This window comes from Enhydra lutris, unplaced genomic scaffold (genome assembly GCF_002288905.1).
Source record: "Enhydra lutris kenyoni isolate GAN:26980312 unplaced genomic scaffold, ASM228890v2 scaffoldscaffold14, whole genome shotgun sequence".
Lineage (NCBI taxonomy): Eukaryota > Metazoa > Chordata > Mammalia > Carnivora > Mustelidae > Enhydra > Enhydra lutris.
Window position 1 is genome coordinate 620,773 of NW_019154098.1, and position 21,957 is coordinate 642,729.

Genomic DNA, 21,957 nt, shown 5'->3' on the forward strand with positions numbered 1-21,957 from the left:
GGTTTCCGACCGGCCACCCCACCACCTCTTGGGGCCTTCCCCGGTTCAGTCTTCCTAATCGGGGTGCAGGCGCTCCCCGCTGCCCCTGGAGGACTGGCTAGGTCCTTGCACTCCCACGCCACCTGCTGAGGACCCAATGGCTTTATTGGAAACCGGAGTGGGGGTACAGCCACTTGCCCCCCGCCCCGCACTGGCCTCCTGCGGCCTCTCCAGAAGGGCAGGCGTTGGACCCCTGTGTGGCGGGGGTGCCGGCAGCTTCGGACTCGGCCTCGGGCCGGGGGCTCCTTGGGGCTCCCCCAGGGGGTTCAGACCCAGGCTGCGGCTGCTTGTCAGGGCGGCGCCGCTGCGGGAGCCTCAGGCGAACTTCCCCAGGCGGCCCAGAGTCTCAGCAGCCTTCACGCGCACCAGCGGGGCTGGGTCCTTGAGCAGCAGCTGGAGCGCTGGGGGGCGGGAGTGGGAGCGGGGACAGCGGGCTACTGCCGACGGTTGCCCGTGCAGCCTCTAGAGGACGCCCCGAGCCCAGGGCCGCTGCCAGCACCCCACCACCCAGCCCCGGCCTGGGCCTACCTCTCTCCCGGTGCGCACCCCCTCCCGCTCCCGCCCCCGCCCGCTGGGGCCACCCGCCCACCGCCCTCCTAAGACAGGCCTCTGCCGGGAGCGCCTGAGAGCCAACGGAAAGATAGTTTTTCCTTTTTTAGTGTTTTTTAAGCTCTTTTGGAACAGTTAAGAAGTTTCCGTGAATTACTAGAGACGATGAGGTCACCAGTGACAGGGGAAAAATCCTTGAAATCCAGGAAAATCACTTAGTCCCCCCTGGTGCCCACAGGTCAGTGAGGCCCCGCACAGCCGGACAGGTTGGGGGGTGGGGTGGGGTGGGGGCGGGGCTTGCCCGGGGCTGACCTGCTGTGAGCGGCTCCAGGTCCACCTGCGGCCGGTGCTCCGCCTCCGCGTGCAGCACCAGGAACCCTGGGCGGTGGGGCGGGGGTTAGGGGCGTGGCCAGGGGCGGGCCAGACAGGTGGGTGTGGCCTGAGGGGGCGCGGCTCACCTGTGAGCATCGGGGCGGCAGCGCGGACGTCCTCCCAACTGCTCTTGAAGTAGAACAGGCTGGTGCTCACCAGGCGGCCCAGCAGGTCTGGGAGGTGGTGCATCTGCAGAGAGGCCATGAGCGGAGCCCCGCCCGCCCCCGGCCCCGATGCCCCGGGCCCCCGCGCCCCCGCGCCCCCGGCCCCTATGCCCCCGGCGCCCGCGCTCCCCGGGCCGACCCTCACCAGGAGTTTGCAGGCGCAGTTGAGGAACTCCCCGAAGTGCAGGCCCCGCCCCTCCCGGAGGTGCTTCTGCAGGGCCGCCGTCAGCTCCTCGCACTTGAGGTTGGGGCCGCTCATGCACAGGGCGAACCTGCAGGCCTGCGGGTCGTCCGGGTGAGTCCCCGCGACCGAGAGCCCGGCCCGCCCGGCCCCTGCGGGAGACTCACGCTGCTCACGGCGGCTTGGGGGTCCTGGAGGTGCAGCAGCAGGGGCACTAGCCCGCCCACGACCTGCTCCAGGAACACGTCCTCACAGCCCCCGCCGTGGCAGGCCTTGTTGAGGTGCCCGAAGAGGCGGATGGAGGCAGAACGGAGCTCCATCTTCTCCTGCAAGGGTGGGGGGTGGACGGGCCGGTATCAGCCAGTGCCGGGCCTCAGGCCCCTTCTCTATGCCACCCTCCCTGTCCCTGTGTAATGGGCATGTGCCCTGCCCGGCACGGGCACCCGGGCAGGGATGGAGAGGGGCTGGCTAGCCCTCATGGGACTGGGGCGGTGCCGGGGAGGACCCCAGCACCATACTCTAGAGGGTCTGCGCGAGGGGGGGAGCACAGGGGTGACACCCACGCTGTGGGGCCCAGGTAGCAGGGTAGAGCCGGGGCCTAAGGCTCAGAGAGGAGGTGCCACGGGGGTGGGAGGAATGCGAGGCCTCGGGCCCCCATGCCCCGCCCAGCCTACACTGTCGAAGAAGGGCCGGATGCGGATGGCCACGTGCGGCAGCACAGGGTGCAGGTCCCGGGGCTCCATCAGGTCCAGCAGTCTTGCCAGGCCCACCATGGCCTCCAGGGCCACCAGGCTGTGAGGGTCGTCCCTGTCGTCCAGCCCGCCAAGCACAGCTGTCAGGAGCTGGGGGCCATGGGCCTGCACCTGGGGGGGAGGGTGCCCGCATTCAGCTGTGCCCCAGGTGGGGAAGCCCTCGCCCCGCAGACCCATCCCCATGGTGCTGCCTGCTGGCCCCCCGCCCCCATGCCCAACCCCAGCGCCCACACAGTGCTCCTGACCTTGTCCGGAGAGCCAGAGGCAATGTTGGCCAGGCCTCGGAGCACCAGCCGCCGCACGCTAGCGCACGGGTCCTTCTGCCGGGCCGCCAGGTTGTCCAGCAGCGACTCCAGGAGCATTAGGTCATTTACCACGTTGCTGTTCAGCAGCTGGAAGCAGAGGTGCCGTGACCGCCCACTGCACTGACCCCCGGGGCCTTGTCCCCACCCCAGGCCTGGTCTAGACTTGCTGGGAGCAGTGCACGTGGCCAGTGCCTCTTGTCTCTGACTCTTGACCCAGCTCACTCGGGGCCCATCTTTGGCACGGTCACGGTGAGCCACAAAAGGGCTACGGAGGGAGGGATGCTTGGGGCCCGGGCAGAGGGCCCTGCCCCCGCAGAGGGCCCAGCACGGACCCCACAGCCAAGGCCTCTCTTCATTGGGCGCACAGCGGGGCCATCTCCCACCGGTGGGGCAGAGCATCCCCCGCCCTCTCAGGCCCCGTGGCCATCTGCAGCAGGTGACCCCTACCTCAGCCAGAAACCCTGTGGAGGTGACCCGCTGGATCTCATATATGCTGCCCTGTGTGCACACGAGCGCCGCCATCACCAGGGGCAGCCGGGGGCCCGCAAACTTGGCCATGGCACTAGGGAGGGAGGCCAGCCACACACTGTGAGTTTTGGGGCCTCGGGCTTCCCCGCCCCAACTCCCACGTGGATGTGAGGGCTGCCCCTGCCTCTCCTCCTGGGCCCTCACCCCCTGCCCCAAGTTGTCAGCACAGCTGCCTTGGTGGCCTCCCCACTTGCACACACCCAGGGGAGGTCCCCAGCCCAGCTGTGCAGCAGGGCGGAGGGCCCTGGTCCTCATGTGTGGGGGTCCCAGGGCCCCAGACAGCCCAAACCAAACCTGGCCAGCCGGGCAACCCCCTCCTCGTGCCCCGCTGAGGTCCTGAGCAGCTGCCAGCCTCCCTCCAGCTCCATGCGCTGCACCACGTCCTCGCTGCCGCCCCGGAGCAGCATGGCCTGCAGGGCCTCCACGGCAGAGCTGCAAGGACATGCGCAGATGGGTCTGGGGGTGCCAGAGGGCCCCCCACATAGACAGGCTCCGCCTCCTGGGTGGGGGGGATGTCTCAGGGCTGCCTGGCCTGTGCCCTGCCAGCAGCACCCTCTGGGGGGCCCCTCAGGCTCCCCCCATCTCGAGCTGGGCACCAGGAGGTGGCTCTGGACCCTCTGACCACCACCCCATGACGGGCAGGTGGGGGATCGCCACAGGCAGTGGTCCCCAAGGCCCCATGGCGCTGTTAGCGTCACAACCTACAGAGTTTTTCACTTGCCTTGATGACCTCTGTTTAACTAAGATAAGAAACAGAAAAAAGAGCATAGAAAGTTACGGAGAATAGCGAAGCCGAAGGCAGGTCAGGGTCTGACTTATGAGGGGTCTTCGGATGAGCGGCGGGGGGACCCGATGCGGGCAGCCGGAGGAGCAGGGTCCGGCACCCAAGAACGAGGCCCCCGTGCTCACAGGCGCACAGCCACACCCTCCCTGGGAGACCCCAGAGCCCAGGGAAGGGATGGCAGGTGGGGCTCCGTGCAGGTGAGGAGGGCAACCCTGCCCACAGGCCAGGACGGGGCCGGCGGCTGGCTGGGGCGCATCCAGCCCCACCTCCACCCAGCCGCTGGGGGATGGCAGGCGCGGCTGTGCCCGCCGCCTTCACCCAGCCCTGCTGGCACCTGCCTCTCCCGTCTCCCTTGCAGGAGCGGCTGGAGCCCCCAGGGCACAGCTGGGATTTAGCAACTGTCTTTTGCCCGGCTGACTCGGAAGCACTCGGGGCTGGCAGGCGACAGGGGAGGGACCCCACGGGCCTGGGTCTCGGGAGAGCGCGGCATTGGCAGAACCCTGCGGCAAAGCCTGTAGCCCTGAGCGTGCTCACCGGGGCTGTGGGGGGACGCACAGGGGGGCGCCGGGACCACAGCGCCTCCCGCCCTCCCCAGGGCTGACCTCTCCCCGGCAAGTGGCCACCTCGCCCCTAGGGCAGTGCACATGACGCTAGTGTCCGGCCGCGGGTTCCCGCCAGGCCTCCACGAGCGGCGGGGGCTCTGTGACCCAGATGGCTTGCTCAGGGCCAGTTCCAGTTCCGACGGGCTGTGACCCAGCTCAAGTGCTGGAATGCGGGTTTGCCCGAGAAGTGTGTTAACTGCTCGGCTAAGGCACCGCCACGGCCTGTCCACCCTGCTGCCCAGGGTTCTTACAGATGTGGCCCTTCCTGGGGTCGGACTTCCGAGCCCTGGCCCTGCATCCCTCAGCTCGGGGCGGCAGCTGGGGAGCCTGATGGGGGCTGGGGGCTTGTAGCCCGCCGAGTCCATTCAACTTTCCGCTCGGCCTGCGCAGAACCGGAAGGCTCTGGCGAACGGTCTCTGGCAACAGGTGTGAGCGGCCCCTGTGGTGGCACAGCCCGGTGGGGTTGGCGGCAGGGGGGGGGTTGGGACAAGCAAATGCTGCCTGCTGTGTCCCCCAGGGCCACTTGACCCCGCAGGCCTGCAGTGGGTGGGGAGGCAGCCTGAGCTCACTGTCCCTCGGGCTTCCTGTGTCGCCCTGTGGCCTGGGGCAGTCACCTGGAGCCCTGAGGTGCCTCCCCGGAGGGCACAGGAATGAGCCCAGAGACCAGGTCAGGCAGGCAGGTGTCCCAGCGCCAGAAGCTCTGGTGACCGCTGCTGGCAGGCTGCTCCAGCCGCCGGCCTGCTGCCCCAGGACCCCGGGCGCACTTGGTGGAGACCGCAAGGTTCCCACACCCCAGTGTCAGCAGCGGGGAGGGCTGTACGGGCTGGTGGTGTGCGGCTGCCGCAGAGCCCGCTCCGCGGGGCTGGGCATCTGACACGTCCGAAGGGGGGCCCTGACGGGGCGGGAGGGCGGCAGAAAGCCAGAGCTCAGGACTGAGGCGGCACACGTGGGGCTGTAGGTGGGGGCTCACCCCGTGCTCTCTCACCCCAAACACTCCCCGTGGCTCCACGTTCAAGAGGAGACAGGACTCTGGACCTACCTGAGTGTCCTATAAGCCCCTGCAGGCCATGGGGAAGCGGCAACTGCCCCTCCCACAGCCCCTAGCCCTGACTGTGGGACCCGGGACATCTTCCCCAAGGGAAGTGCCCGTGTCCCAGACACAAAGCAGGCCCTGAGCCAAGCCCCCAAGGCCTGGCCTGCGCTCCCGGTCCTGTCCCTGACTGCCAGGACGCCGGGCGGCCTTGCACACGCGTGCACACGGGTTCGTGCCACAGTCCCGGGGGTGGTGGGGGGGGGGGACCCGCCTACCTGCAGGGCTCGAGGGTCCTGGGGGCTGGAGCAACGGCCACGCTCCTCCTCTCCTTGGCCTGCAGGGCCCGTGGCAGCACGACGCCCACGGTGCAGCTGACCCGCAGCAGCAGCGCCGCGAACAGCTGGGGGTAGAGCCCGAGCACCGCAGGCCCGGACGCTGGCGCGCTCATGACCTCGTACAGCGCACACGTGGCCTGGGGACAGGGGCCGCTTCAGGCTCAGCCCTCCCTCAGGGGCTGGCCACGGTGAAGGCTGGGCCCCGCACCCCAAAACCAGCCCGGCCCGTAGCCCATCCTGGCATGTGGCCCGTATGCGTGGAGAGCTTGGCCCCAGGGAAGGCTGCAGCCTAGCTGGGCCATCGGGGCCGGAGGCAGGCACGGGGCAGTGTGGCCACCCTGGGGACAGGCCTCCCGCCATCTGCGCTCGGTTCCATAGCAGGAGGAGGAGGGAATTCTCACAGCTGCTTTGCTGCTGGAAGTGTTGCCAAGCGGGCTTACTTTTCTCCGCAGGATGAAACGGAGCCAATGCCCTTGGGGACCAACACCTGTGGGGCCTTTACGAGCCCAGCCTCCTAGCAGGGCTGGCGCCCGCACCGCTCTCAGCTGCCAGGTGCCTGAAGGGTGGCACCCAGGCCCCCTGTGGGGTTCTCCTGCCCGCAGCAACACGGCCGGCCCCTCACCCTGCCTCCTCGATGAGCAGGGGGAAGGCCGTGCGGGGCCCCACGCGTCAGCCCCGGGACCCCACTCACCGCAAGGGGTAGCAGAGTGGCCTCGCGGCCCGGGGAGCTGCTCAGCAGGAAGGCCCGGGTCTCCTTGAACGGGACGTCCCTGCTCATCTTGTCCAGGAGTAGCCCCAGGACCTGCGTGGTGAGGCCGGGCTCCACAGCCAGCGCCCGCCACAGAGTACAGGTGTGGCTGGAACAGGGTGGAAGGCCAGTCACCCCCAGGTCACTGCCGGTCCCACACCGTGGCCCCCCGACGCGCCCTCGAGCCTTCACTCCCACCAGCTGGGAGACGACCCCCTGACCTCGCATCTCCCCTGCCCCTGGGGGTCTTGGGAGGGGAGCGGCAGGCCACAGAGGGCAGGGAGAATGGGGTGACATGAACACAGGCCCTGAGGCCCCCAGAAGGTTTTCCCGGAGGAGAGAGCGTTCTGCAGGCCTCGGCCAGAGCAAGCCGGGCGAACCAGGCCCCAGGAGCACAACTGCGCCAAAGCCACCCCAGTCCACGTGCCCGCACAGAAACGACGTGCTTCAAACATCTGGTGGGACCTGGACTTTCCGAAGAGCGATTTGGAAAAAACAGCCGCCGCCCTTCCCCCAAGACACGGGAGGTCTGGCGCCAGCTCGGCCCAGCCGCGCCCACGGTGACGGGGAGCCGGGCCGGGAGAGGTCCCCTGGGACTCAGTACAAGAGCCGGGAGGGACAGAAAGGTGAGGAAAAGGAGGACGGGTCTCCAAGAGAAAAAGGACAGAAAGTGTGCAGGACTGAGGACAGACACTTGCGGCCTGTGGCGGCCCCCCACCCGCGCGCGGAAAGACCTGTCAAACCAGACTCCCAACTCCACGGAACGTTCGAGCGCGGCCGGGGAGGGCGCCTTCCCATCCCAGAGGCGGAGACCGCAGACTCAGCGGGGAGACGCCAAGGACCCACCGCACAGAAGGAAAGCGACACTGGCCAAGCTGCGGCCCAAGGGCCAAACACGCGTGCCCAGCAGGAGGGGAGGGTGTGGCGCGTCGATGGGGACACAGGGAGGTGCTGGGCATGGTGGCTGGTGGGCCCCCATCCACCTGTGTCCAGGGCAGGGCCCAGCACTTCTGACCCCAGACATAGGGCCTCTGCGGACACTGCCACGGAAGGGAGTAGGAGCACCACGTTCCAATCACTTTGCTTATGGGCAGATTTCAATTTCATATGATTTTTCACAAGCCACAAAGTATTATTATTTTGATTTCCTTTCCTAACCACTCGTAAGCCCATCGTGAGCTCACGCTTTGGACAAAAACCAGTTGCTGGCCGGACTGGGCCCACAGCTGCCCCGTGCAGATGCCTGGGCTGGGACAGTTGTGCTCTTGTGCATAAACTGGGGTGGGGGGGTTGTGCCTGCAGCACCCGCCCAGCCCCGCACGTGTGCCCCAGAGCAGAGATAGAGGACTTGTCAAGGAAGCCGGAAGGAAACGCCGGGGGTTCTTCCACGCTGATTCTGTCATCTGAGCTCACGATGGAGCGAAGCGCGTGTCTAGTGACAGCACTCAGACGGTGGGACACTTCGCGGAGTTTCAAGTGAGGGGCACACGGGCACTACTGCGGTGGGGGGACAGCTTCCCTGCCCCCGTCCGGGCCGTGGATGGCGCCAGTGACGCCTCCTCGAAAGGAGAAGCAATGGGATGAGGGACGAGCAAAGGGGCGGGGCCCACAGGAGTGGTGCGGCTGGCGGGCCGCAGGCCACAGCTAGACCCTTCCGTGTCCGTGTCCGTGTCCGTGCAGAGGCCCAGAGGGAGCCCCACGTACAAAGGCCCAAGCTGCCCAAGGGAGCTGCTCATGAGCCGGGCTCTGTGCACACAGGGTCACCCCCAGGGCTGCCACTAGAAGAACAGAAATGGGGTGTGACTCCTGAAGTAATTCAGGGGCAAAACAAATTCACAAAAAAGGCCCAGTCGAGCTAAAAAGAGACAAGAAAGAAGATCAACAGAGAAGAGGCCAGGCGGAGAAGTCCTAGCCGGGGGCGGGGCTCCCATCACGCCAGCCGTGAAATGCAGCCATCCGTGTCCCAAGGCCAGGCAGACAAGGTTGACTGGGACAGGACGTCCGACGATGTACCCCAATGTCGGGCGTGTCCCTGAGGAAGAGAGGCAACCGACCGGGCAGCCTCCACACACCTCAGCAAAGACACAGTCCAGGACAGGACAGTGCACAGGGCACAGGACAGCACCTGCCAGCTGGGGGTGGGGGCGTGCGGACCCCTGCATGGGGCACGGAGGAGCCCAGCACGGGAGCTCAGAGGCCTCGCCAGCAGCAAAGGCAGGACCAGGGCGCAGGCCTGGGGCAGAGAGAGACCCTCTCCTTTGACGGTCGCTGGCAGGAAGTCAGGAGCTGGAAGTGCGAGTGGGGGACCATCCCCAGCAGAGCAAGAGGCTGTGCACACTGACGCAGGAGGGGCTGGCGACAGGCAGGACCCTCAAGGCCTGTGTCTGAGCTGGGCCTTGGCCTGGAGCCCCATGGCCGGACCCCAGCCCCACCGCAGGCTGGCAGGTGCCACGTACCTGTCAAAGGGCAGGGGGCTGCCCAGGAGGCTGGCCACCACGGCGGCGCAGTGCTGGGACGCCAGGAGGTACACGCTGTGCTGGGCGGCCTGCAGGATGTCCTCCTCCCGGGTGTCCCGCAGCTTCGAGCGGAGCACGGTCACGAGCTCAGGTACCTGCAGGCAGTGGGCCACGGAGGTCAGGCCCTGGGCCCGCACCCACAGCCCGAGCCATTCCAGTGCCTGCAGAGCACCGGGCCCTGGGGAGAGCGGCTGGCTGTGAGCCCCACTCAGCGGGGTCGTGGGGAGGGGAATCCCACAGATCACACTGCTGGCCACCAGACCAAAGGGAGAAGGCAAGAGCCTGGCCGCCTCGGGCGGAGTCGCTGTGGCCCGAGAACGAGGACCTAGATTCCATGTGGGAAGTAACAAGCACCTGAGAGGCCAGCCAGGGGCTGGAAGTGCTGTGTGCACACGGGGCGGCGGTCTGTGGGGCGCGCGGAGCATGGGAGGCCACTGGGGTGCACATGGCGGTCACCAGCCCCTGTGGGGCCCTCATACCCCCGGGCAGGGACACACAGCCTCTGGCCCTGGAACAGCACACGCAGCGCCCACACCAGACAACGAGGGGAGTGCTGCACCGGGACAGGGAGGACCAGGACGCGGGTGCTGGCGCTTGGGCTGTGCTGGGGCACAGCTGGCCGCCGTCGTCCCAGAAGCCAGAGGGGTCATCGGGTGCAAGGAGGAGCAGGCAGAGTGCGACCGCGGGCGGCCTGGGCCCCTGCCCCGCCCTGGCCCGGCAGGCCCTGTTCTGGGCACGGCCTTGTCACTGCAGGTCCCCAGGCTGATGCGGAGGGGGCGCTGGCCCCAAGCACTGGGATCCACGACCCTGGGGGCTGCACAGTGGCAGACACAGGTCTGAGAGGACAGCAGACGAGACAGCGGCAGTCACACGGTCCCCTGGACGAGGGCAGCTGGCAGACCCGTGCGCTGCCCCTCCTGGATGCCCAGGAGGCAGGAGCAGCAAGAAGGGCCTGGCCACGGCTGTGACGGTGGAACGCTCCAGGCCAGGCTCACGCCGGCCAGCAAGGGCACGTGGGGCCCGAGGCTGCGAAGGGGACATGGGAGGCCGTGGGCCCGGCTGGGCTGCGGGGGAGGTGCTGTCACTGCCATTTCTCAAGACTTGCGACCACGACAACACTCTTTTACAACTTTGGGTACAGAAAGCAGATTAGCACATTCACGCCAGGGTTGTCCCCCCACTGACCTGGTCGCCACTGTCTTCTAGACCCCACCAGCTGGGGCCCCGCCACAGGCAGCCGCGTCCTCTCCAGGCCGGCCGGGGCAGTCCCAGCCGTGAGGACGTGCTGAGCCAGGATGGGGGTCTTCCACACCAGCTGGGTCTGGGGTCCTGTTCCCGCCGGTGTAGCGGCATCCACAGGAACCCCCCGCCCCCCCGAGTCCAGGGCTGAACGCGCTCCATTCTCCCAGGCTCTCGGCCTGGACACACGGCCCGTGCGTGCGCTGGGCTGCGACCACAGCTGCTGGCCCACCTGACTTCCACGTCCCTCGGTGGTCCCGGCAGCGAGCCCATGGGCTGCGGGGCGGTTCTGCGGGAGCAGGAGCGAGCGGCTCCCCCCCCCCCCCCCGCTCACTTCGGGTGCCGGATCTCTGCCCCGACTCGCCAGGTGTTTCCTTCCAGCTGGTTTGGTGGGTTTATCCTGCGTCTCTGATACTTTCCTTCGCTCAGCACCTAGAACCCCAGGGCGGGGCTGCGGAGGCTCTCGGCCCCGGGTCGGCTCCAGTGAGCCTGCCCCGTCCTGTCCCAGGGTGGGGGCTGTGTTCCGACCGCCCACCGTGTGGGGCTCGGCATGCTCGGTCGTTCCGGCTCAGCTTCACCAGCCCCGCGCCTACGCCCCTGCTCCGTGGTTTCTTCCCGGTGCCTTTGCAGACAGGACCGCTCGCCACAGAGCCCACCCGCTATACGTGTGCCACTCGGGGGTCTCTGGGCTGCCCAGAGCGTCAGGAAGCCGCACCCGCCCATCCGAGAGCATCCCCGTCACCCCCAAGAAACCTCACGTGCATCAGCCACCCCCCGCCCTGGCAGCCAGCAGCCCCCGGCCGGCCGTGCGAGCGTCGGAGCTGCGCGCTCACACCCGGGCCTCTGGTGCCTCGGGTCCTGAGTTTTGCACACGTTTCCCAGGCGGTGCCCAGGCAGGGTTTCGGCCGTTCCGCTCAGCTGCTGAAGCAGGACCGTGGTGTGGGGAGCACGCGCTGCACCGCCGTGTAGGCTGTGTCCGTCATGCGGCCGTCGCGGCCTGTGCCGCTGTGAGCGTCCGCGTCCGAGTCTTCGTGGGGCTGTTCTACTGCTCCGGGCCACGGGCCGCCTGCCACAGTGCCAGCCCCATGCCGTTTACGTCTCGTCTGTCCTCTTCCCTCGGCTTCCCCTGCACGTTCCCTGCCACCCACAGAAGGCCCTTCTCCGCCTTCCAGCACCACGGACGTCAGGAGCCTGCGGCGGCTGCCCTGTCCCGCCCTCTGTGCTCAGTTGTACAATGTGCCCTAGTTCATGCTGTGTCTAGTCACGCGCCGCCCCCGAGGGCCACATCTTCTGATGGGATGTCGGAGAAGCTGACCCTCTAACAGCATCCTGGCGTGCCTAGGATGTCCCCCCGCCAAGCTCTGCCAGGACAGGAACAGAAACGGCAGCCCGCCATGGCATCTGTGGACACAAGAGGCCGGTGTGCCGTGGCCCCCATGAGACTCTGGTGGCCACAGATACACAGTGCAGGCCCAGGTGTCAGGAACACCCCTCCCCGGGGGAGGCGTGGGACGGGCCCTGTCTGTGAACCTGAGCTGGAAAGGACATTGTGGAAAAAGCAGCACCATGAGCACCCAGACCGCCAGCTTGGGGTGAGGGGCCCGTGGAGAGGAGAGCGGCGAGATCAAAAACTAGAAAACTCCCAGGAAGAAAGAAAAGCTTTGTGACCCTGCATTTGGCAATGACTTCTTGGCTGTAACCCAAAAGAACAGGCAACAAAAGCAAAAATATCAGGGCGCCTGGGGGGGGTGTCAGTCATTGAGCCTCTGCCTTCGGCTCAGGTCATGATCCCGGGGTCCTGGGATCAAGCCCCGAATCGGGCTCCCTGCTCTGTGGGAAGCCTGCTTCTCCCTCTGCCTGTGCTTGCTCTAATGAATAAATTAAAATCTTTTTAAAAAGTGGGCAAAAATATAGGACTACATCAAACTTAAAAACTCCCGCGAGGAGTACCTGACTGGCTCAGCTGGTCGAGCACACAGCTCTTGGTCTCCGAGTCATGAGCTCAAGCACCACACTGGGTTTAGAGCTTTCTTAAAAAGAAAACAAACAGGGCACCTGGGGGGCTCAGTCGTTAAGCATCTGCCTTCAGCTCAGTTTGCGATCCCGGGGTCCTGGGATCAAGCCCTGTGTCGCACTCCCTGCTCAGTGGGAAGCCTGCTTCTCCCTCTCCCACTACTTGTGCTCCTTCTCTGTCTCTGTCAAATAAATAAAACCTTTAAAAAAACCCAAAACTTTCATGCATCAAACGACACAGTCAGCAGCGTGAGGAGGAGCCCTAGAGAATGGGGAAGAACGTCTGTAAATCACACACCTGAAGCCACGCTGGCGATCGGAACACGTGCGGCCTCTGCGACTCAATGGCGGATCCAACGACAGGACGTTAAACTGGGCCAAGGACACAGACAGATGCGTCCCCAAAGAAGACGTACACGCAGCCAACAAGCACACCAGGAGACGCCTACCGTCACTCATCAGTGGGAACTGACGGCAAAACCAGTCCAAAGTACCAGCTGGTGCCCCGCGGGACGCAAACTACAACCCAGACCTTTAGCCGGCAGGCCCTGTCATGGCGGCACCCCCTTCCCCGACTCCTGCCACAGCTCTCCTCCCAGGTCCAGGCTCTGCCCACCCGCCACACCCGCTGCAGCCCTCGCTGGGAGCCGGCTCCGTTGTCCCGCGGCCCTGCCCAGCACTCTTCTATCTCTGTCTTGAGGAAGTGTTTGTGATGCGTGCACACTCCCCCGTGTGTGCCCGCCTCCAACATAGAGCGTGTGCCCTGCACATATAAAGTACTTCCACCACCAGTAAAAGCTCAGACAACCCAGGCGAAACGTGGGTAGAACACTGGTGTCTTCATGAGGGAGGACCCCCGAGTGGCCAGCACACACGGATGAGCGGTTCAACCGCATCGGCCGCCAGAGAGACACAGACTGAACACGTCTGCGGAGCCCTTGCACGCATGGCAGAAAGGGTGCGCATCGGAGTTGGCCACCATGGGGCTCGCCGGGGCCCTACCTGCTGCTGGCAGGAGGTGAGCTGCCTGGAAAGCCAGTGGCAGAGCCCTGCAGGGGCCTCTCCTGCAGGCCCCAGTCCTTCCCCCAGTATGTCCCCAACAGACATGCACCCTCGTGTCAAAGGACCTGAGCTCTGACAGCTCGCATCAAGACTGCCCAGACTGGGGCACTGGGTTAAAGCCTCTGCCTTCGGCTCAGGTCATGATCCCATGATCACATCGGGCTCTCTGCTCAGCCGGGAGCCTGCTTCCCCTTCTCTCCCTCTGCCTGCCTCTCTGCCTCCTTGTGATCTCTGTCTGTCAAATAATCTCTGTCAAATATATCTTAAAAAAAAAAAAAAAAGACTACTCAGACTGGGAACTGAGGCCAGGGGACGGGATGGACGGAAAGAGGGACGGAGGCACCGCACTCAGGAAGCACTCGTGAGGCAGGACTGAGCGAGGCAGCAACATGCACGACCTCCCAGGTCACCACTGGGCGGCGCTGCACGCCGGCCCTGAGGAGGCTGTGCTCTGTGCCACTCTGTGGGGTGCCGCGGTAGGGTCCAGGGGCTGGGAGACTGACAGGTGCTCCGCTCGTGCACGTCTGGGGGGGACTCCCGGGGCTGGGTGCTTCAGACAAGTCCTCTGTTCACATGCTTTCCAGGCGCAGGACAGAGCAGGCACCCCCGGACCCTTGGAGCCTGCCTCATCCCTACAGGGACCTGTCAGTCCGCATGGGACACAGAGCAGGGGCAGTGCACACTTGGGAACGACTGCGTAGACAGCCACCGAGCTCCCGCCAACAGGCCCAGAGGCAGGGTGAACGCACGGGCCGACGGAGCAGGCGGCACCTGAGTGTCCCGCGCACGGCCTCCCTGGAGCAGCTGGCCGCGGGACTCTCCCGGTCCTGCAGCAGAGCGCCCACCCAGCGCCCACTCGCTAAAGGGCTCCCTACAGCTTACCCCTGCATCTTCTTTCCCTTTCCTCCCTCCTCCCTCTCAATTTCTCAGCAGTCACCTGGGCCCAGTTCTCACCTGTCCTCAACCGGAAGAGAAAACCCTGTGCTTACCAGGCCGGCAGGGCAAGGAGACAGGAGCCAGGAGACAGGAGCCAGGACCGCGGGAGCCCCAGCGCAGGGGTCGGGCCGCCGGCCCCGCGCCCGGACCCACCCACCCAGACAGCGCAAGCCCCGCCCATGCTGTGGCCCCGCCCACCCAGGCCCCGCCCCCGCACCTTCTCCAGGAGCACGTTGCCTCGCTCCTTCAGCAAGCAGTTGATCATGATGGTAGCGGCCCGAGAACAGTTCTTGTCGGGGTCGCCCAGCCCCTCAAACATGGTCAGCAAGAGGCTGATGAGTTGCTCTGGCGGGAGGCGCTTCGCAATGATCTAGCAGGACGGTTGCGTCAGAACTGCGAGGGTGGGGGTCAGCGCCCTTCCAGACAGACCCAACATCGCGGGGTCTGGGGCTGCCACAAGGGCTGCCCCCACTTCCACCTGCTCACGCCCCTCCTCCAGCCTTCCTTACTCTGTCCTGGGCACCAGGGGCGGTGGTGGCTCACATGGGAGCCTTGTTCACAGTGATGCCCCACCAGGCCATGGGCACAGCCCCCAGGGCCTGCCTACCCCGGCCCCTGGAAGGTAGTCCCTGCAGCACAGCGGGCAGGTCAGAGCGCCCTCCTGGAGGCCCCTCCTGACCTCCAGCAGCTGGGATGCGGCGGGGTGGGGGGGTGGTCTCGGTGGGCACAGTGGCTCTGGAGCTCTCCAGACCAGAGTCAAGGGCAGAGGGTAATGCATCCCACCCAACAGTACCCTCCTTGTCCTCTCGGCCCCGCAGAGCCCTGTGCTCAGTGCTCAAGTGCAGAGGCAGCACTCAGGCTGGACAAGGTCACAAAACCACACACACAGGAGCGACGGGCAGAAAGGTGGCTGGATATCTGCCACGTCTCACCCCAGCCACACACACCCTTGCCATTCCACCTGGACTCGCCCAGGCCTGGGTCTTTGCCTCTCACTGAGTAACCCCCTCCCTTCTTCCTTCTGTAGGAGAGACAGCTTCCAGATGCCCGAGGGCCATTTCTGGGTACCAAATGGAAGAGGAGGCCTGCCCTGGCATGGGGGCTCTTGGGGGAGGCTGGGGCAGCTTTCTCTGCTCCTTGGAGCAGCTCCTGACCACGCCCCTGCTGCTGGGCCTCAGAGGGGAGACCCCAGGGAGAGGGCAGCAGTGCCGGCCAGCAGTGGTGCCGGACAGCTCATCTTCTGAGCGACGCCTGCCTCTGTGCCCAGTCCCTGCACCGGGCCCACTAGCCCCATGGTGCCCTGCACCAGCGCCCTGAGGAGCCCACAACATGCAAGGTCCTGACTGCTTGGAGAGCCCCTCTGCCCCAGACAGTGCTGCCCCTCCACCCTTTGCGGCTGTTCCCACTGGTAACCTGGCCGATGCTGTGGCAGGTGTGGAAGAGGACGTCAGGGTCGGGGTCCATAAGACCGTCTTTGAGGGTGAGGAGTCGCTCAACCACATCGTCCCGGTAGTCGCGGGCGAAGCCTACAGAGGCAAGATGGAAAGTGGAGCTGGGCAGGCACTTCCGCAGCCCCCAGGGCCCAGACTCTGCCCCTCAGCCTTCAGCACCTCCACCCAGCCCGGGCTCACCCTCGTAGACCAGCTGCAGGTATAGTAGGGCATAGACACAGCTCACGGCCTCCTGGCGGGTGGCGGGCCACAAGTCCGCACAGCGAGGGGAGAAGAGGCCTATGAGGAGGCCGAGGTTGTGGAAGGGCACCAGGGCCTGGAGAGACAGATGGAGGGGGTCCTGCAGAGGCACTCGGGGGGACAGCAGAGAGGGGACTGGGACCCTGCAGAAGCCATGGGTGGGCAGGTGCCCCCTGTAACACCTGGATCCAGATATGGGCAAGAGTATGGCCAGTACAGCCCCTTGGTGGCTCCTCCCCACCCCCCGGAGGAGGAGGGGTCCCCGAGAGGAGGAGGGCTGGGTAAGTAGGTGTGTGCAGACAGAGGGGCAATCAGGAGATAAGGAGGGAGTCCCCACAAGACAGCAGAGGGAGGCAGGGCTCTGCCGATCCTGGCTGATAGGTGTGGGGTGTCCTCTCCTTGAGAAAGCAAGCCCTGTCAGCTGAGGGGCTGCGAGAGACCCCTCGCTTCATCCTCGCTGGATCCTGGCCCCATCTTTTAGAGTCCCGTCTTCACCCCTCAGATAACAGGGCCTTGCCCACTCTGCTCTAAGCAAATGGCCTTGCCTGCCCTGGGTCTTGTGACTTCCCTTACACACCTCTCGGCCTCCTGCCTCCACCTGCCCCCCGCCCCGCCCTGTCCCTGCCCACGCTTTAAGGAAGCGCAGGACTCTTCAAGGGCCCCTCGTCCTCGCTGCCACCGGAAGTAAGTGTCCAGCAGAGGGAGGTGGGGCGCTGGGCAGAGCGCGGGGGGGCGGGGGGGGCGCAGCTGCTGTTCCACCCAGCAAGGTCACACACCTGTCGCCTCACGCACAAGAGTGACCTCTAGGTGGACTGGGATTATGCGAAAAGCAGGCCTTGAAGGAATCGGGAGCGGGAAAAGCCCGCCGAGGCACACACGGGAGGCAGAAGCCCCCGAGAGACACACGGCAGGTCCGGCCGGTACAGAATGAGCGTTTGGGTGCAGTAGCAAACACGAGGGACAACCACCGGAGGCGCCCTCAGGCGCTACCAGGACGGGGTCAGAATAAGCCGCGGGGACTCTGTCAGCGTGGCCCGGAGCGCTGCACGACAGGGCTCGGAGGTGCAGGTACGGGGGGGGCGGCAGGATGGTCAGCCCCCGGAAAGAGCGTTAACTAAAACTCACTAGAAATGACCAGAGAATCTTATGAACGACCTCATCTCTAAGCACCCGCAAGTCCATGCTTCTCGGACACCCCAGCAACAAGCAGTAAAAGCGACGGCAGAGAAAGCTACTCAGACAAGAGCCACGAGCCCTCCGACCCAGCACAGGTGCGGCACAGACACGGGCCCTGCTTCTGGGGGACCCGCGGGGAAGACCCATTATTAAAAGACGCTCTTGGGGCACCTGGGGGTCTCAGTGGGTGAAGCCTCTGCCTTTGGCTCAGGTCATGATCTCAGGGTCCTGGGATCAAGCCCCGCAGGCGGTGGGGGTGGGGCGGGGTCCCTGCTCAGCGGGGAGCCTGCTTCTCTCTCCGTCCCTCCCTGCTCGTGTTCTCACTTGCTCAGTCCTCTCAAATAAATAAACTAAAAATCTTTAAAAAAAAAAAAAAAAAGATGCTGCCGTCCAACACGTCAGTCCGTCAGTTCCATGCGGTTCCTACCAAAATCCAAAATCACAGCAGGAATATTTTAGGACTGTAGCAAATTTATCCTAAAGTCACCTGGACTAATGACCTCGTGAGCACAACCATGAAACTCCGAAAGGCTGACCGAGAGCTCCTTCACCTTAGGCAAGATGAAAACCCCTAGAAACTGAGCGCGTGTTGGAACAAGCCCCCACCCGCCCCCTCCAGTCCCTCCACAACACCTGCTTCTCCCACGGCATTCTGTGTGGTCACGTCCCCCTGCCTTTGCCCAAAGTGCTGTTCCTGCCTCAAGCGCCCTCAGCCTTTCAGCCCCAGTCCCCATCACCCTTCCCCTCGCATAGGGGACACACTACACACCATCCTAGTGAATGCACGTAAGACTGAGGGGCCAGCCTGAGGACGACTCCCGGCCCCGAAGGGTCTTTAGTTCACGGCTCCAGAAAGAGGACGGTGGGACTTGTGGAACGTGGGATGCGCCCAGGGCAACCACCAGAGGAGGGACAGGAAGCTGGTAGGGTGCCCTGGGACATGAGTGCCACATCCAGCAGTCCCCACGCCAAGGGACCAAGGAACAGGGCCGGGCGCCGGGGAGCGAAGGCAGGCCCGCCGGGCACTCACGCCAACACGGAGATGGTCCAGGAAGTGCCGCAGCAGGCAGACGCTCAGGCCCAGTGCCCGCACCCGCTCATGGCCCCGTGGGGACTTGATCCATGGGCTCAGGTGCTGGGGAAGAAGGAGCCTCACGTCGGTGCCAGCTCGGGGGTTCTCCTGGGAAGCAGGAGCCTGTGCGCCACGGGCCGCTCAGCATCCCCGCCGGGACAGCCTCCCGGTTGCGAGGGACAGTTGGTCGGGTCAGGGCAGGTCACCCGCTCTACCTCCCGCTCTGTCCCTTTCCACGGACATGGCTACCCTAGGTGGGCCCAGAGCGAGCCAGGCCCAGAGAGGGACAGGCTGTTCCCTGAAGCAGGTCAGTCCCGCCCCGGCAATGGCTGGGAAGGGCAGCAAGGAGGGCAGCTTGCCTAGTGCCTGCCCTCTCTAGCACCTGAAGATCCAGATGGCCAGAACTCCCACCTGGGGGGCTATGGGCTCTCTCCATCCCAGTGCCATGCAATGGAGGGCAGGGGAGTACAGGCTCCCATCTGGGCTCAGCCCATCTGCACACCTGCCCACGAAGGAGGGGTGCTGCCCCCAACTCAAGACCCGCCCCCGACACCACACACTTGCAGAGAGCACAGAACTCCCCAGGGCCCCCGTGGCAGGGAGAACCAGGAGAAGCAGGCAAGGGGCTGGCTGCCAGGTGGGGTGCCCGCCCCCCCCACGCGCCCCCCCCCACCCAGGCAGTGCACTCCCACTGCACACCTCCACCATGATCTGCAGGCCCTGGGGGGTCATATCCCGCCGAAGGAGGCTGGTGAGCAAATCCTCAAGGGCGTGCATGGTGTCCAGGTACAGGGACTAGGAAGAGATGGGTGGCCAGCCACACCAGTGACCCTGCCCTGCTCAGCAGCCTGTCCCGGCCCCCCAGATGCAGGGCAGTACCTCCTGGTGGTCGCGCTCCCCCTCGGGATCGGGCAGCACGGACAGGACGCTGTGCAGACAGTGACGCACCAGATCGGCCCGCACCTGCTCCTCCAGCGCCGGCTCCAAGGAGCTAAACCCGCAGTTAAGGGCCGGAGGCCTCTCCAGCCCCGCGCCCCGCCCCGCATCCCGCCCTGCAGCCGCACCCCTTGTCTAGAGAGCATGGGAACAGATGGCCCCCTCCGAAGCCCCCCCCAGCACCCAGAGAGAAGGATACACCAGGTAAGTGCAGGCGAGCATGGCCTTCTTCCGGAGGGGCGACCTCAGGGAGTCCGGGGGCTCTGCCTTGATAAACTCCTGGGGGGCCAGGCCCGTGACTCAGCCCTGGTCCAAGCCCCTGCTTTCCCCTGGTCAGCGGTCGGCCTGGTGTGGGGTTCTCAGGCTGTGCTGAGTGGGGGCTGGGTCCCTCACTGCCCTCCCCAGGCCCCAGGCCGGCTCCGGCCAGCGCTCACCATCATCTGTGCCACCAATTCCGGCTTCCGGGAGAAGTGGAAGGGGCCGGCCTGGGCATTGCTGCAGATGGCCTGGCTGGCCATGCACATGCTCTGGACCAGACACAGCTTCAGAGCTGGGTCCTGGAAGGACGCTGGGCTGCAGGAGGCCGCCGACGCACGCCCCACAGCAAGGTTCTGCCCCGACGTGGGGGCCCTCGGGGCTGCACACAGCACGGTGGGCGCTCACGACAGCACAGGCCGGACCACAGGCCCTCCCCTCCGTCCACAGCCCCACTCGCTCCTCCTGAGGGAGCTCAGCCTGTACTCCTCCAGCTTTCAACCAAAGCCACACGGATCGGGGGGGCTGGGACAGAGCCCCTGCGGCCCCCAGCTCTCTACCCGGCCAGGGCCGACAGCGTGCTCTGCATCCCCCACAGGGGTCTGTCAAGCTGGGAGGGGAGGGAGTGCGCCCAAGCAGAGCCCCTGCAGAGAGAGCCTGCCCCCGCCTGTCCTACCAACTCAGCCTCTGGGGATGGTCAGGAAAGGGGGTGCAGGGGTGCTGTCCTGGGGACATGAAGGGCCAGAAGAAGAAACGACCGTCAGAATACCCTAGCCCCAGCCAGCCCCAGGAGATCCAAGAGGGCCCGTTCTTCGAGGGAGAAGCCCGACTGCTGCTTCGGAGGTGTGACAGGTTAGTGCCAGCAGTCCCAGAGAGCAGGCGTGTTAGTGAGGCCAGAGAGTCTGACCGTCGCCACTGGCTTTAGAACTCACCGAGAGGTGAGCCCCGTGAGCGTCAGGGAGCAGAGCCCCAGCCTGCGGGCCTGCCGCCCAGCCGCTCAGATGGCCACCCTTCTGTCCACCCACCATCCAGGCCCAGGCCGGGGCGCTAACTCCTGGGTCCCCGTCCGGGCCGCAAGAGGAGCAGATGCTCCACAGACAGTGGGGCCGGGCTCCGGAAAGCTCTGCCTGCGGACTGGGAGCAGGGAGTCCCGGGGCCTGTCCCCCTGGCTTCCGTCCCTGAAGCTCACGGCCAGCCCCGCCCCGAGAAGAGAGAAGAGGCAGAGCCCGCACTGAGCTCCCACACACTGTACCTTGGTCTCTACCTTTATTCCCAGAACCTGAACGACGAAAGTGAAAGGGATTAACACGCGCGGCCCCCTCGGCGGCCCCCGGCAGGCGGTGTGCGGGGCACTCACCTTGGTGCTGAAGTAGCGGAACATGTTCGGCAGGAGGTCTGACTCCACCTTGGGCAGCACCAGCTCCCGGGGGGCCCGCGCCGCCACGTGCCCGTAGCACAGGATCACGGTGCCTTTCAGCTTCTCCAGCTCGTTCTCGCTGCGCTCCTAAGGAGCCAGGGGAGTGGGCAGGGCCTCAGGCAGAGCCCTCGGTCCCCGCAGGAAGCCTCGCGATCAGACTCCCCGGTCCCTCTGGAAGAAGGGAGGGGCTGGCCAACAACATCAGAGTCGTCGCTGAGGGGTGGATGGCGCCACCTGACCCCCCAGAGTTCCTCTGGCAGGGACAGCAGAACAGGACAGGCAGGCTGGGCTCAGGCCCACTGGGGACCATGTGGCAGAAGGGAAAGGACCAGAGTTGGGTCCCCGTCCTCTCTCCAGTGGCTGCACTGGAACCCTCCATCCTTGGGGCCCCACAGATTCTAAAATTACAATGGGCCCCCGGAGACAGGAAACCTGGCCACAAGGACTGGCGTGGGGGTGGCCGTGCTCCGTGCCTCCTGAGTCACGCTTGCCCAGAAGGCAGCCGCCACAGACCCCAGCGGGCAGAGGACACACGGCAGCAACGGCAGCCCCATCAGAGTCCGTGGCTAGCAGAGGGCTGCCCGCCTCTTGTCACCAGCTAGGAGCGCCCCCCTACACAAGGAAGTGTGGACCAGATGCCACCTCCCCGTGCCACCCTCAACCTGCAGGGTACCCTGAGCCCAGGGAGCTCCGGAACGCCCAGCCGCCAGGCAAATCACGGCCAAGACACAAGCCCAGGCCAGTCCCGCCTGAGACGCTCTCCTAGCTGCCACCCCGATCCCTGTACCTTGAAAATGTTGAAAATGCCCGTGGATTTTCTGAACACATCCGACCTCATGAAGTCCCCCAGCTGGGCCAGGACGTCATCCAGGTGAGAGATGGCGCAGATCCCAAAGCAGCAGGCGAGGCCCTGAGGAGGCACACAGGTGTGCTCACACCTGGGCGAGGACAGGGCCGGGAAGGAACATGGTGCTCACACACACACACAGCCCGAGAGGCACAGCCTCGCACGCGTGAGCACACACGCACGTGCCGAGCAGGGCCGGCGGGGCCTCCTGGGAAGCACAGCAGTCACCTCGCGCTCGGCCTCCTCCTGGTGTCCAGCCGTCTCCAGCAGCTCCCGCAGCTGCTTCCTCACCACGTCCTTGCTCGAGGCGGCCCCCAGCGCGGTTCCCACGCACTTGTACAGGAAGTTCTGCAAGAGAGCGGAGGGGCACAGCTGCGCCGGAGCCCGAGGGCAGGAGGCCAACCG

At 65.7% G+C, this 21,957-nt stretch overlaps 1 protein-coding gene across 6 annotated transcripts in view; it reads right to left on the bottom strand.

The window, feature by feature from the left end:
• Positions 1-126: 126 nt before the first annotated feature.
• The window catches only part of LOC111146537 (maestro heat like repeat family member 1), a 60,528-nt gene continuing 38,697 nt past the window's right edge, over positions 127-21,957 (bottom strand). For 2 of the 6 annotated variants that reach the window (XM_022502113.1, XM_022502108.1), the window contains 24 exons: positions 21,781-21,900; positions 21,493-21,615; positions 20,646-20,792; positions 20,541-20,567; positions 19,468-19,590; positions 19,233-19,312; positions 18,977-19,088; positions 18,797-18,892; positions 18,056-18,160; positions 15,790-15,925; positions 15,572-15,684; positions 14,376-14,528; positions 8,849-9,003; positions 6,336-6,501; positions 5,585-5,781; positions 3,185-3,322; positions 2,810-2,924; positions 2,303-2,449; positions 1,980-2,168; positions 1,473-1,631; positions 1,270-1,404; positions 1,047-1,149; positions 901-966; positions 127-440 (listed from right to left, as the gene is read on the bottom strand). In XM_022502113.1, the coding sequence (XP_022357821.1) occupies positions 355-440; positions 901-966; positions 1,047-1,149; positions 1,270-1,404; positions 1,473-1,631; positions 1,980-2,168; positions 2,303-2,449; positions 2,810-2,924; positions 3,185-3,322; positions 5,585-5,781; positions 6,336-6,501; positions 8,849-9,003; positions 14,376-14,528; positions 15,572-15,684; positions 15,790-15,925; positions 18,056-18,160; positions 18,797-18,892; positions 18,977-19,088; positions 19,233-19,312; positions 19,468-19,590; positions 20,541-20,567; positions 20,646-20,792; positions 21,493-21,615; positions 21,781-21,900 (2,991 nt within the window). In that variant the 3' untranslated portion in view covers positions 127-354. The remainder of the gene's footprint in view (positions 441-900; positions 967-1,046; positions 1,150-1,269; positions 1,405-1,472; positions 1,632-1,979; positions 2,169-2,302; positions 2,450-2,809; positions 2,925-3,184; positions 3,323-5,584; positions 5,782-6,335; positions 6,502-8,848; positions 9,004-14,375; positions 14,529-15,571; positions 15,685-15,789; positions 15,926-18,055; positions 18,161-18,796; positions 18,893-18,976; positions 19,089-19,232; positions 19,313-19,467; positions 19,591-20,540; positions 20,568-20,645; positions 20,793-21,492; positions 21,616-21,780; positions 21,901-21,957) is intronic. The other 4 variants (XM_022502110.1, XM_022502109.1, XM_022502111.1 and 1 more) reach the window with 4 other exon arrangements.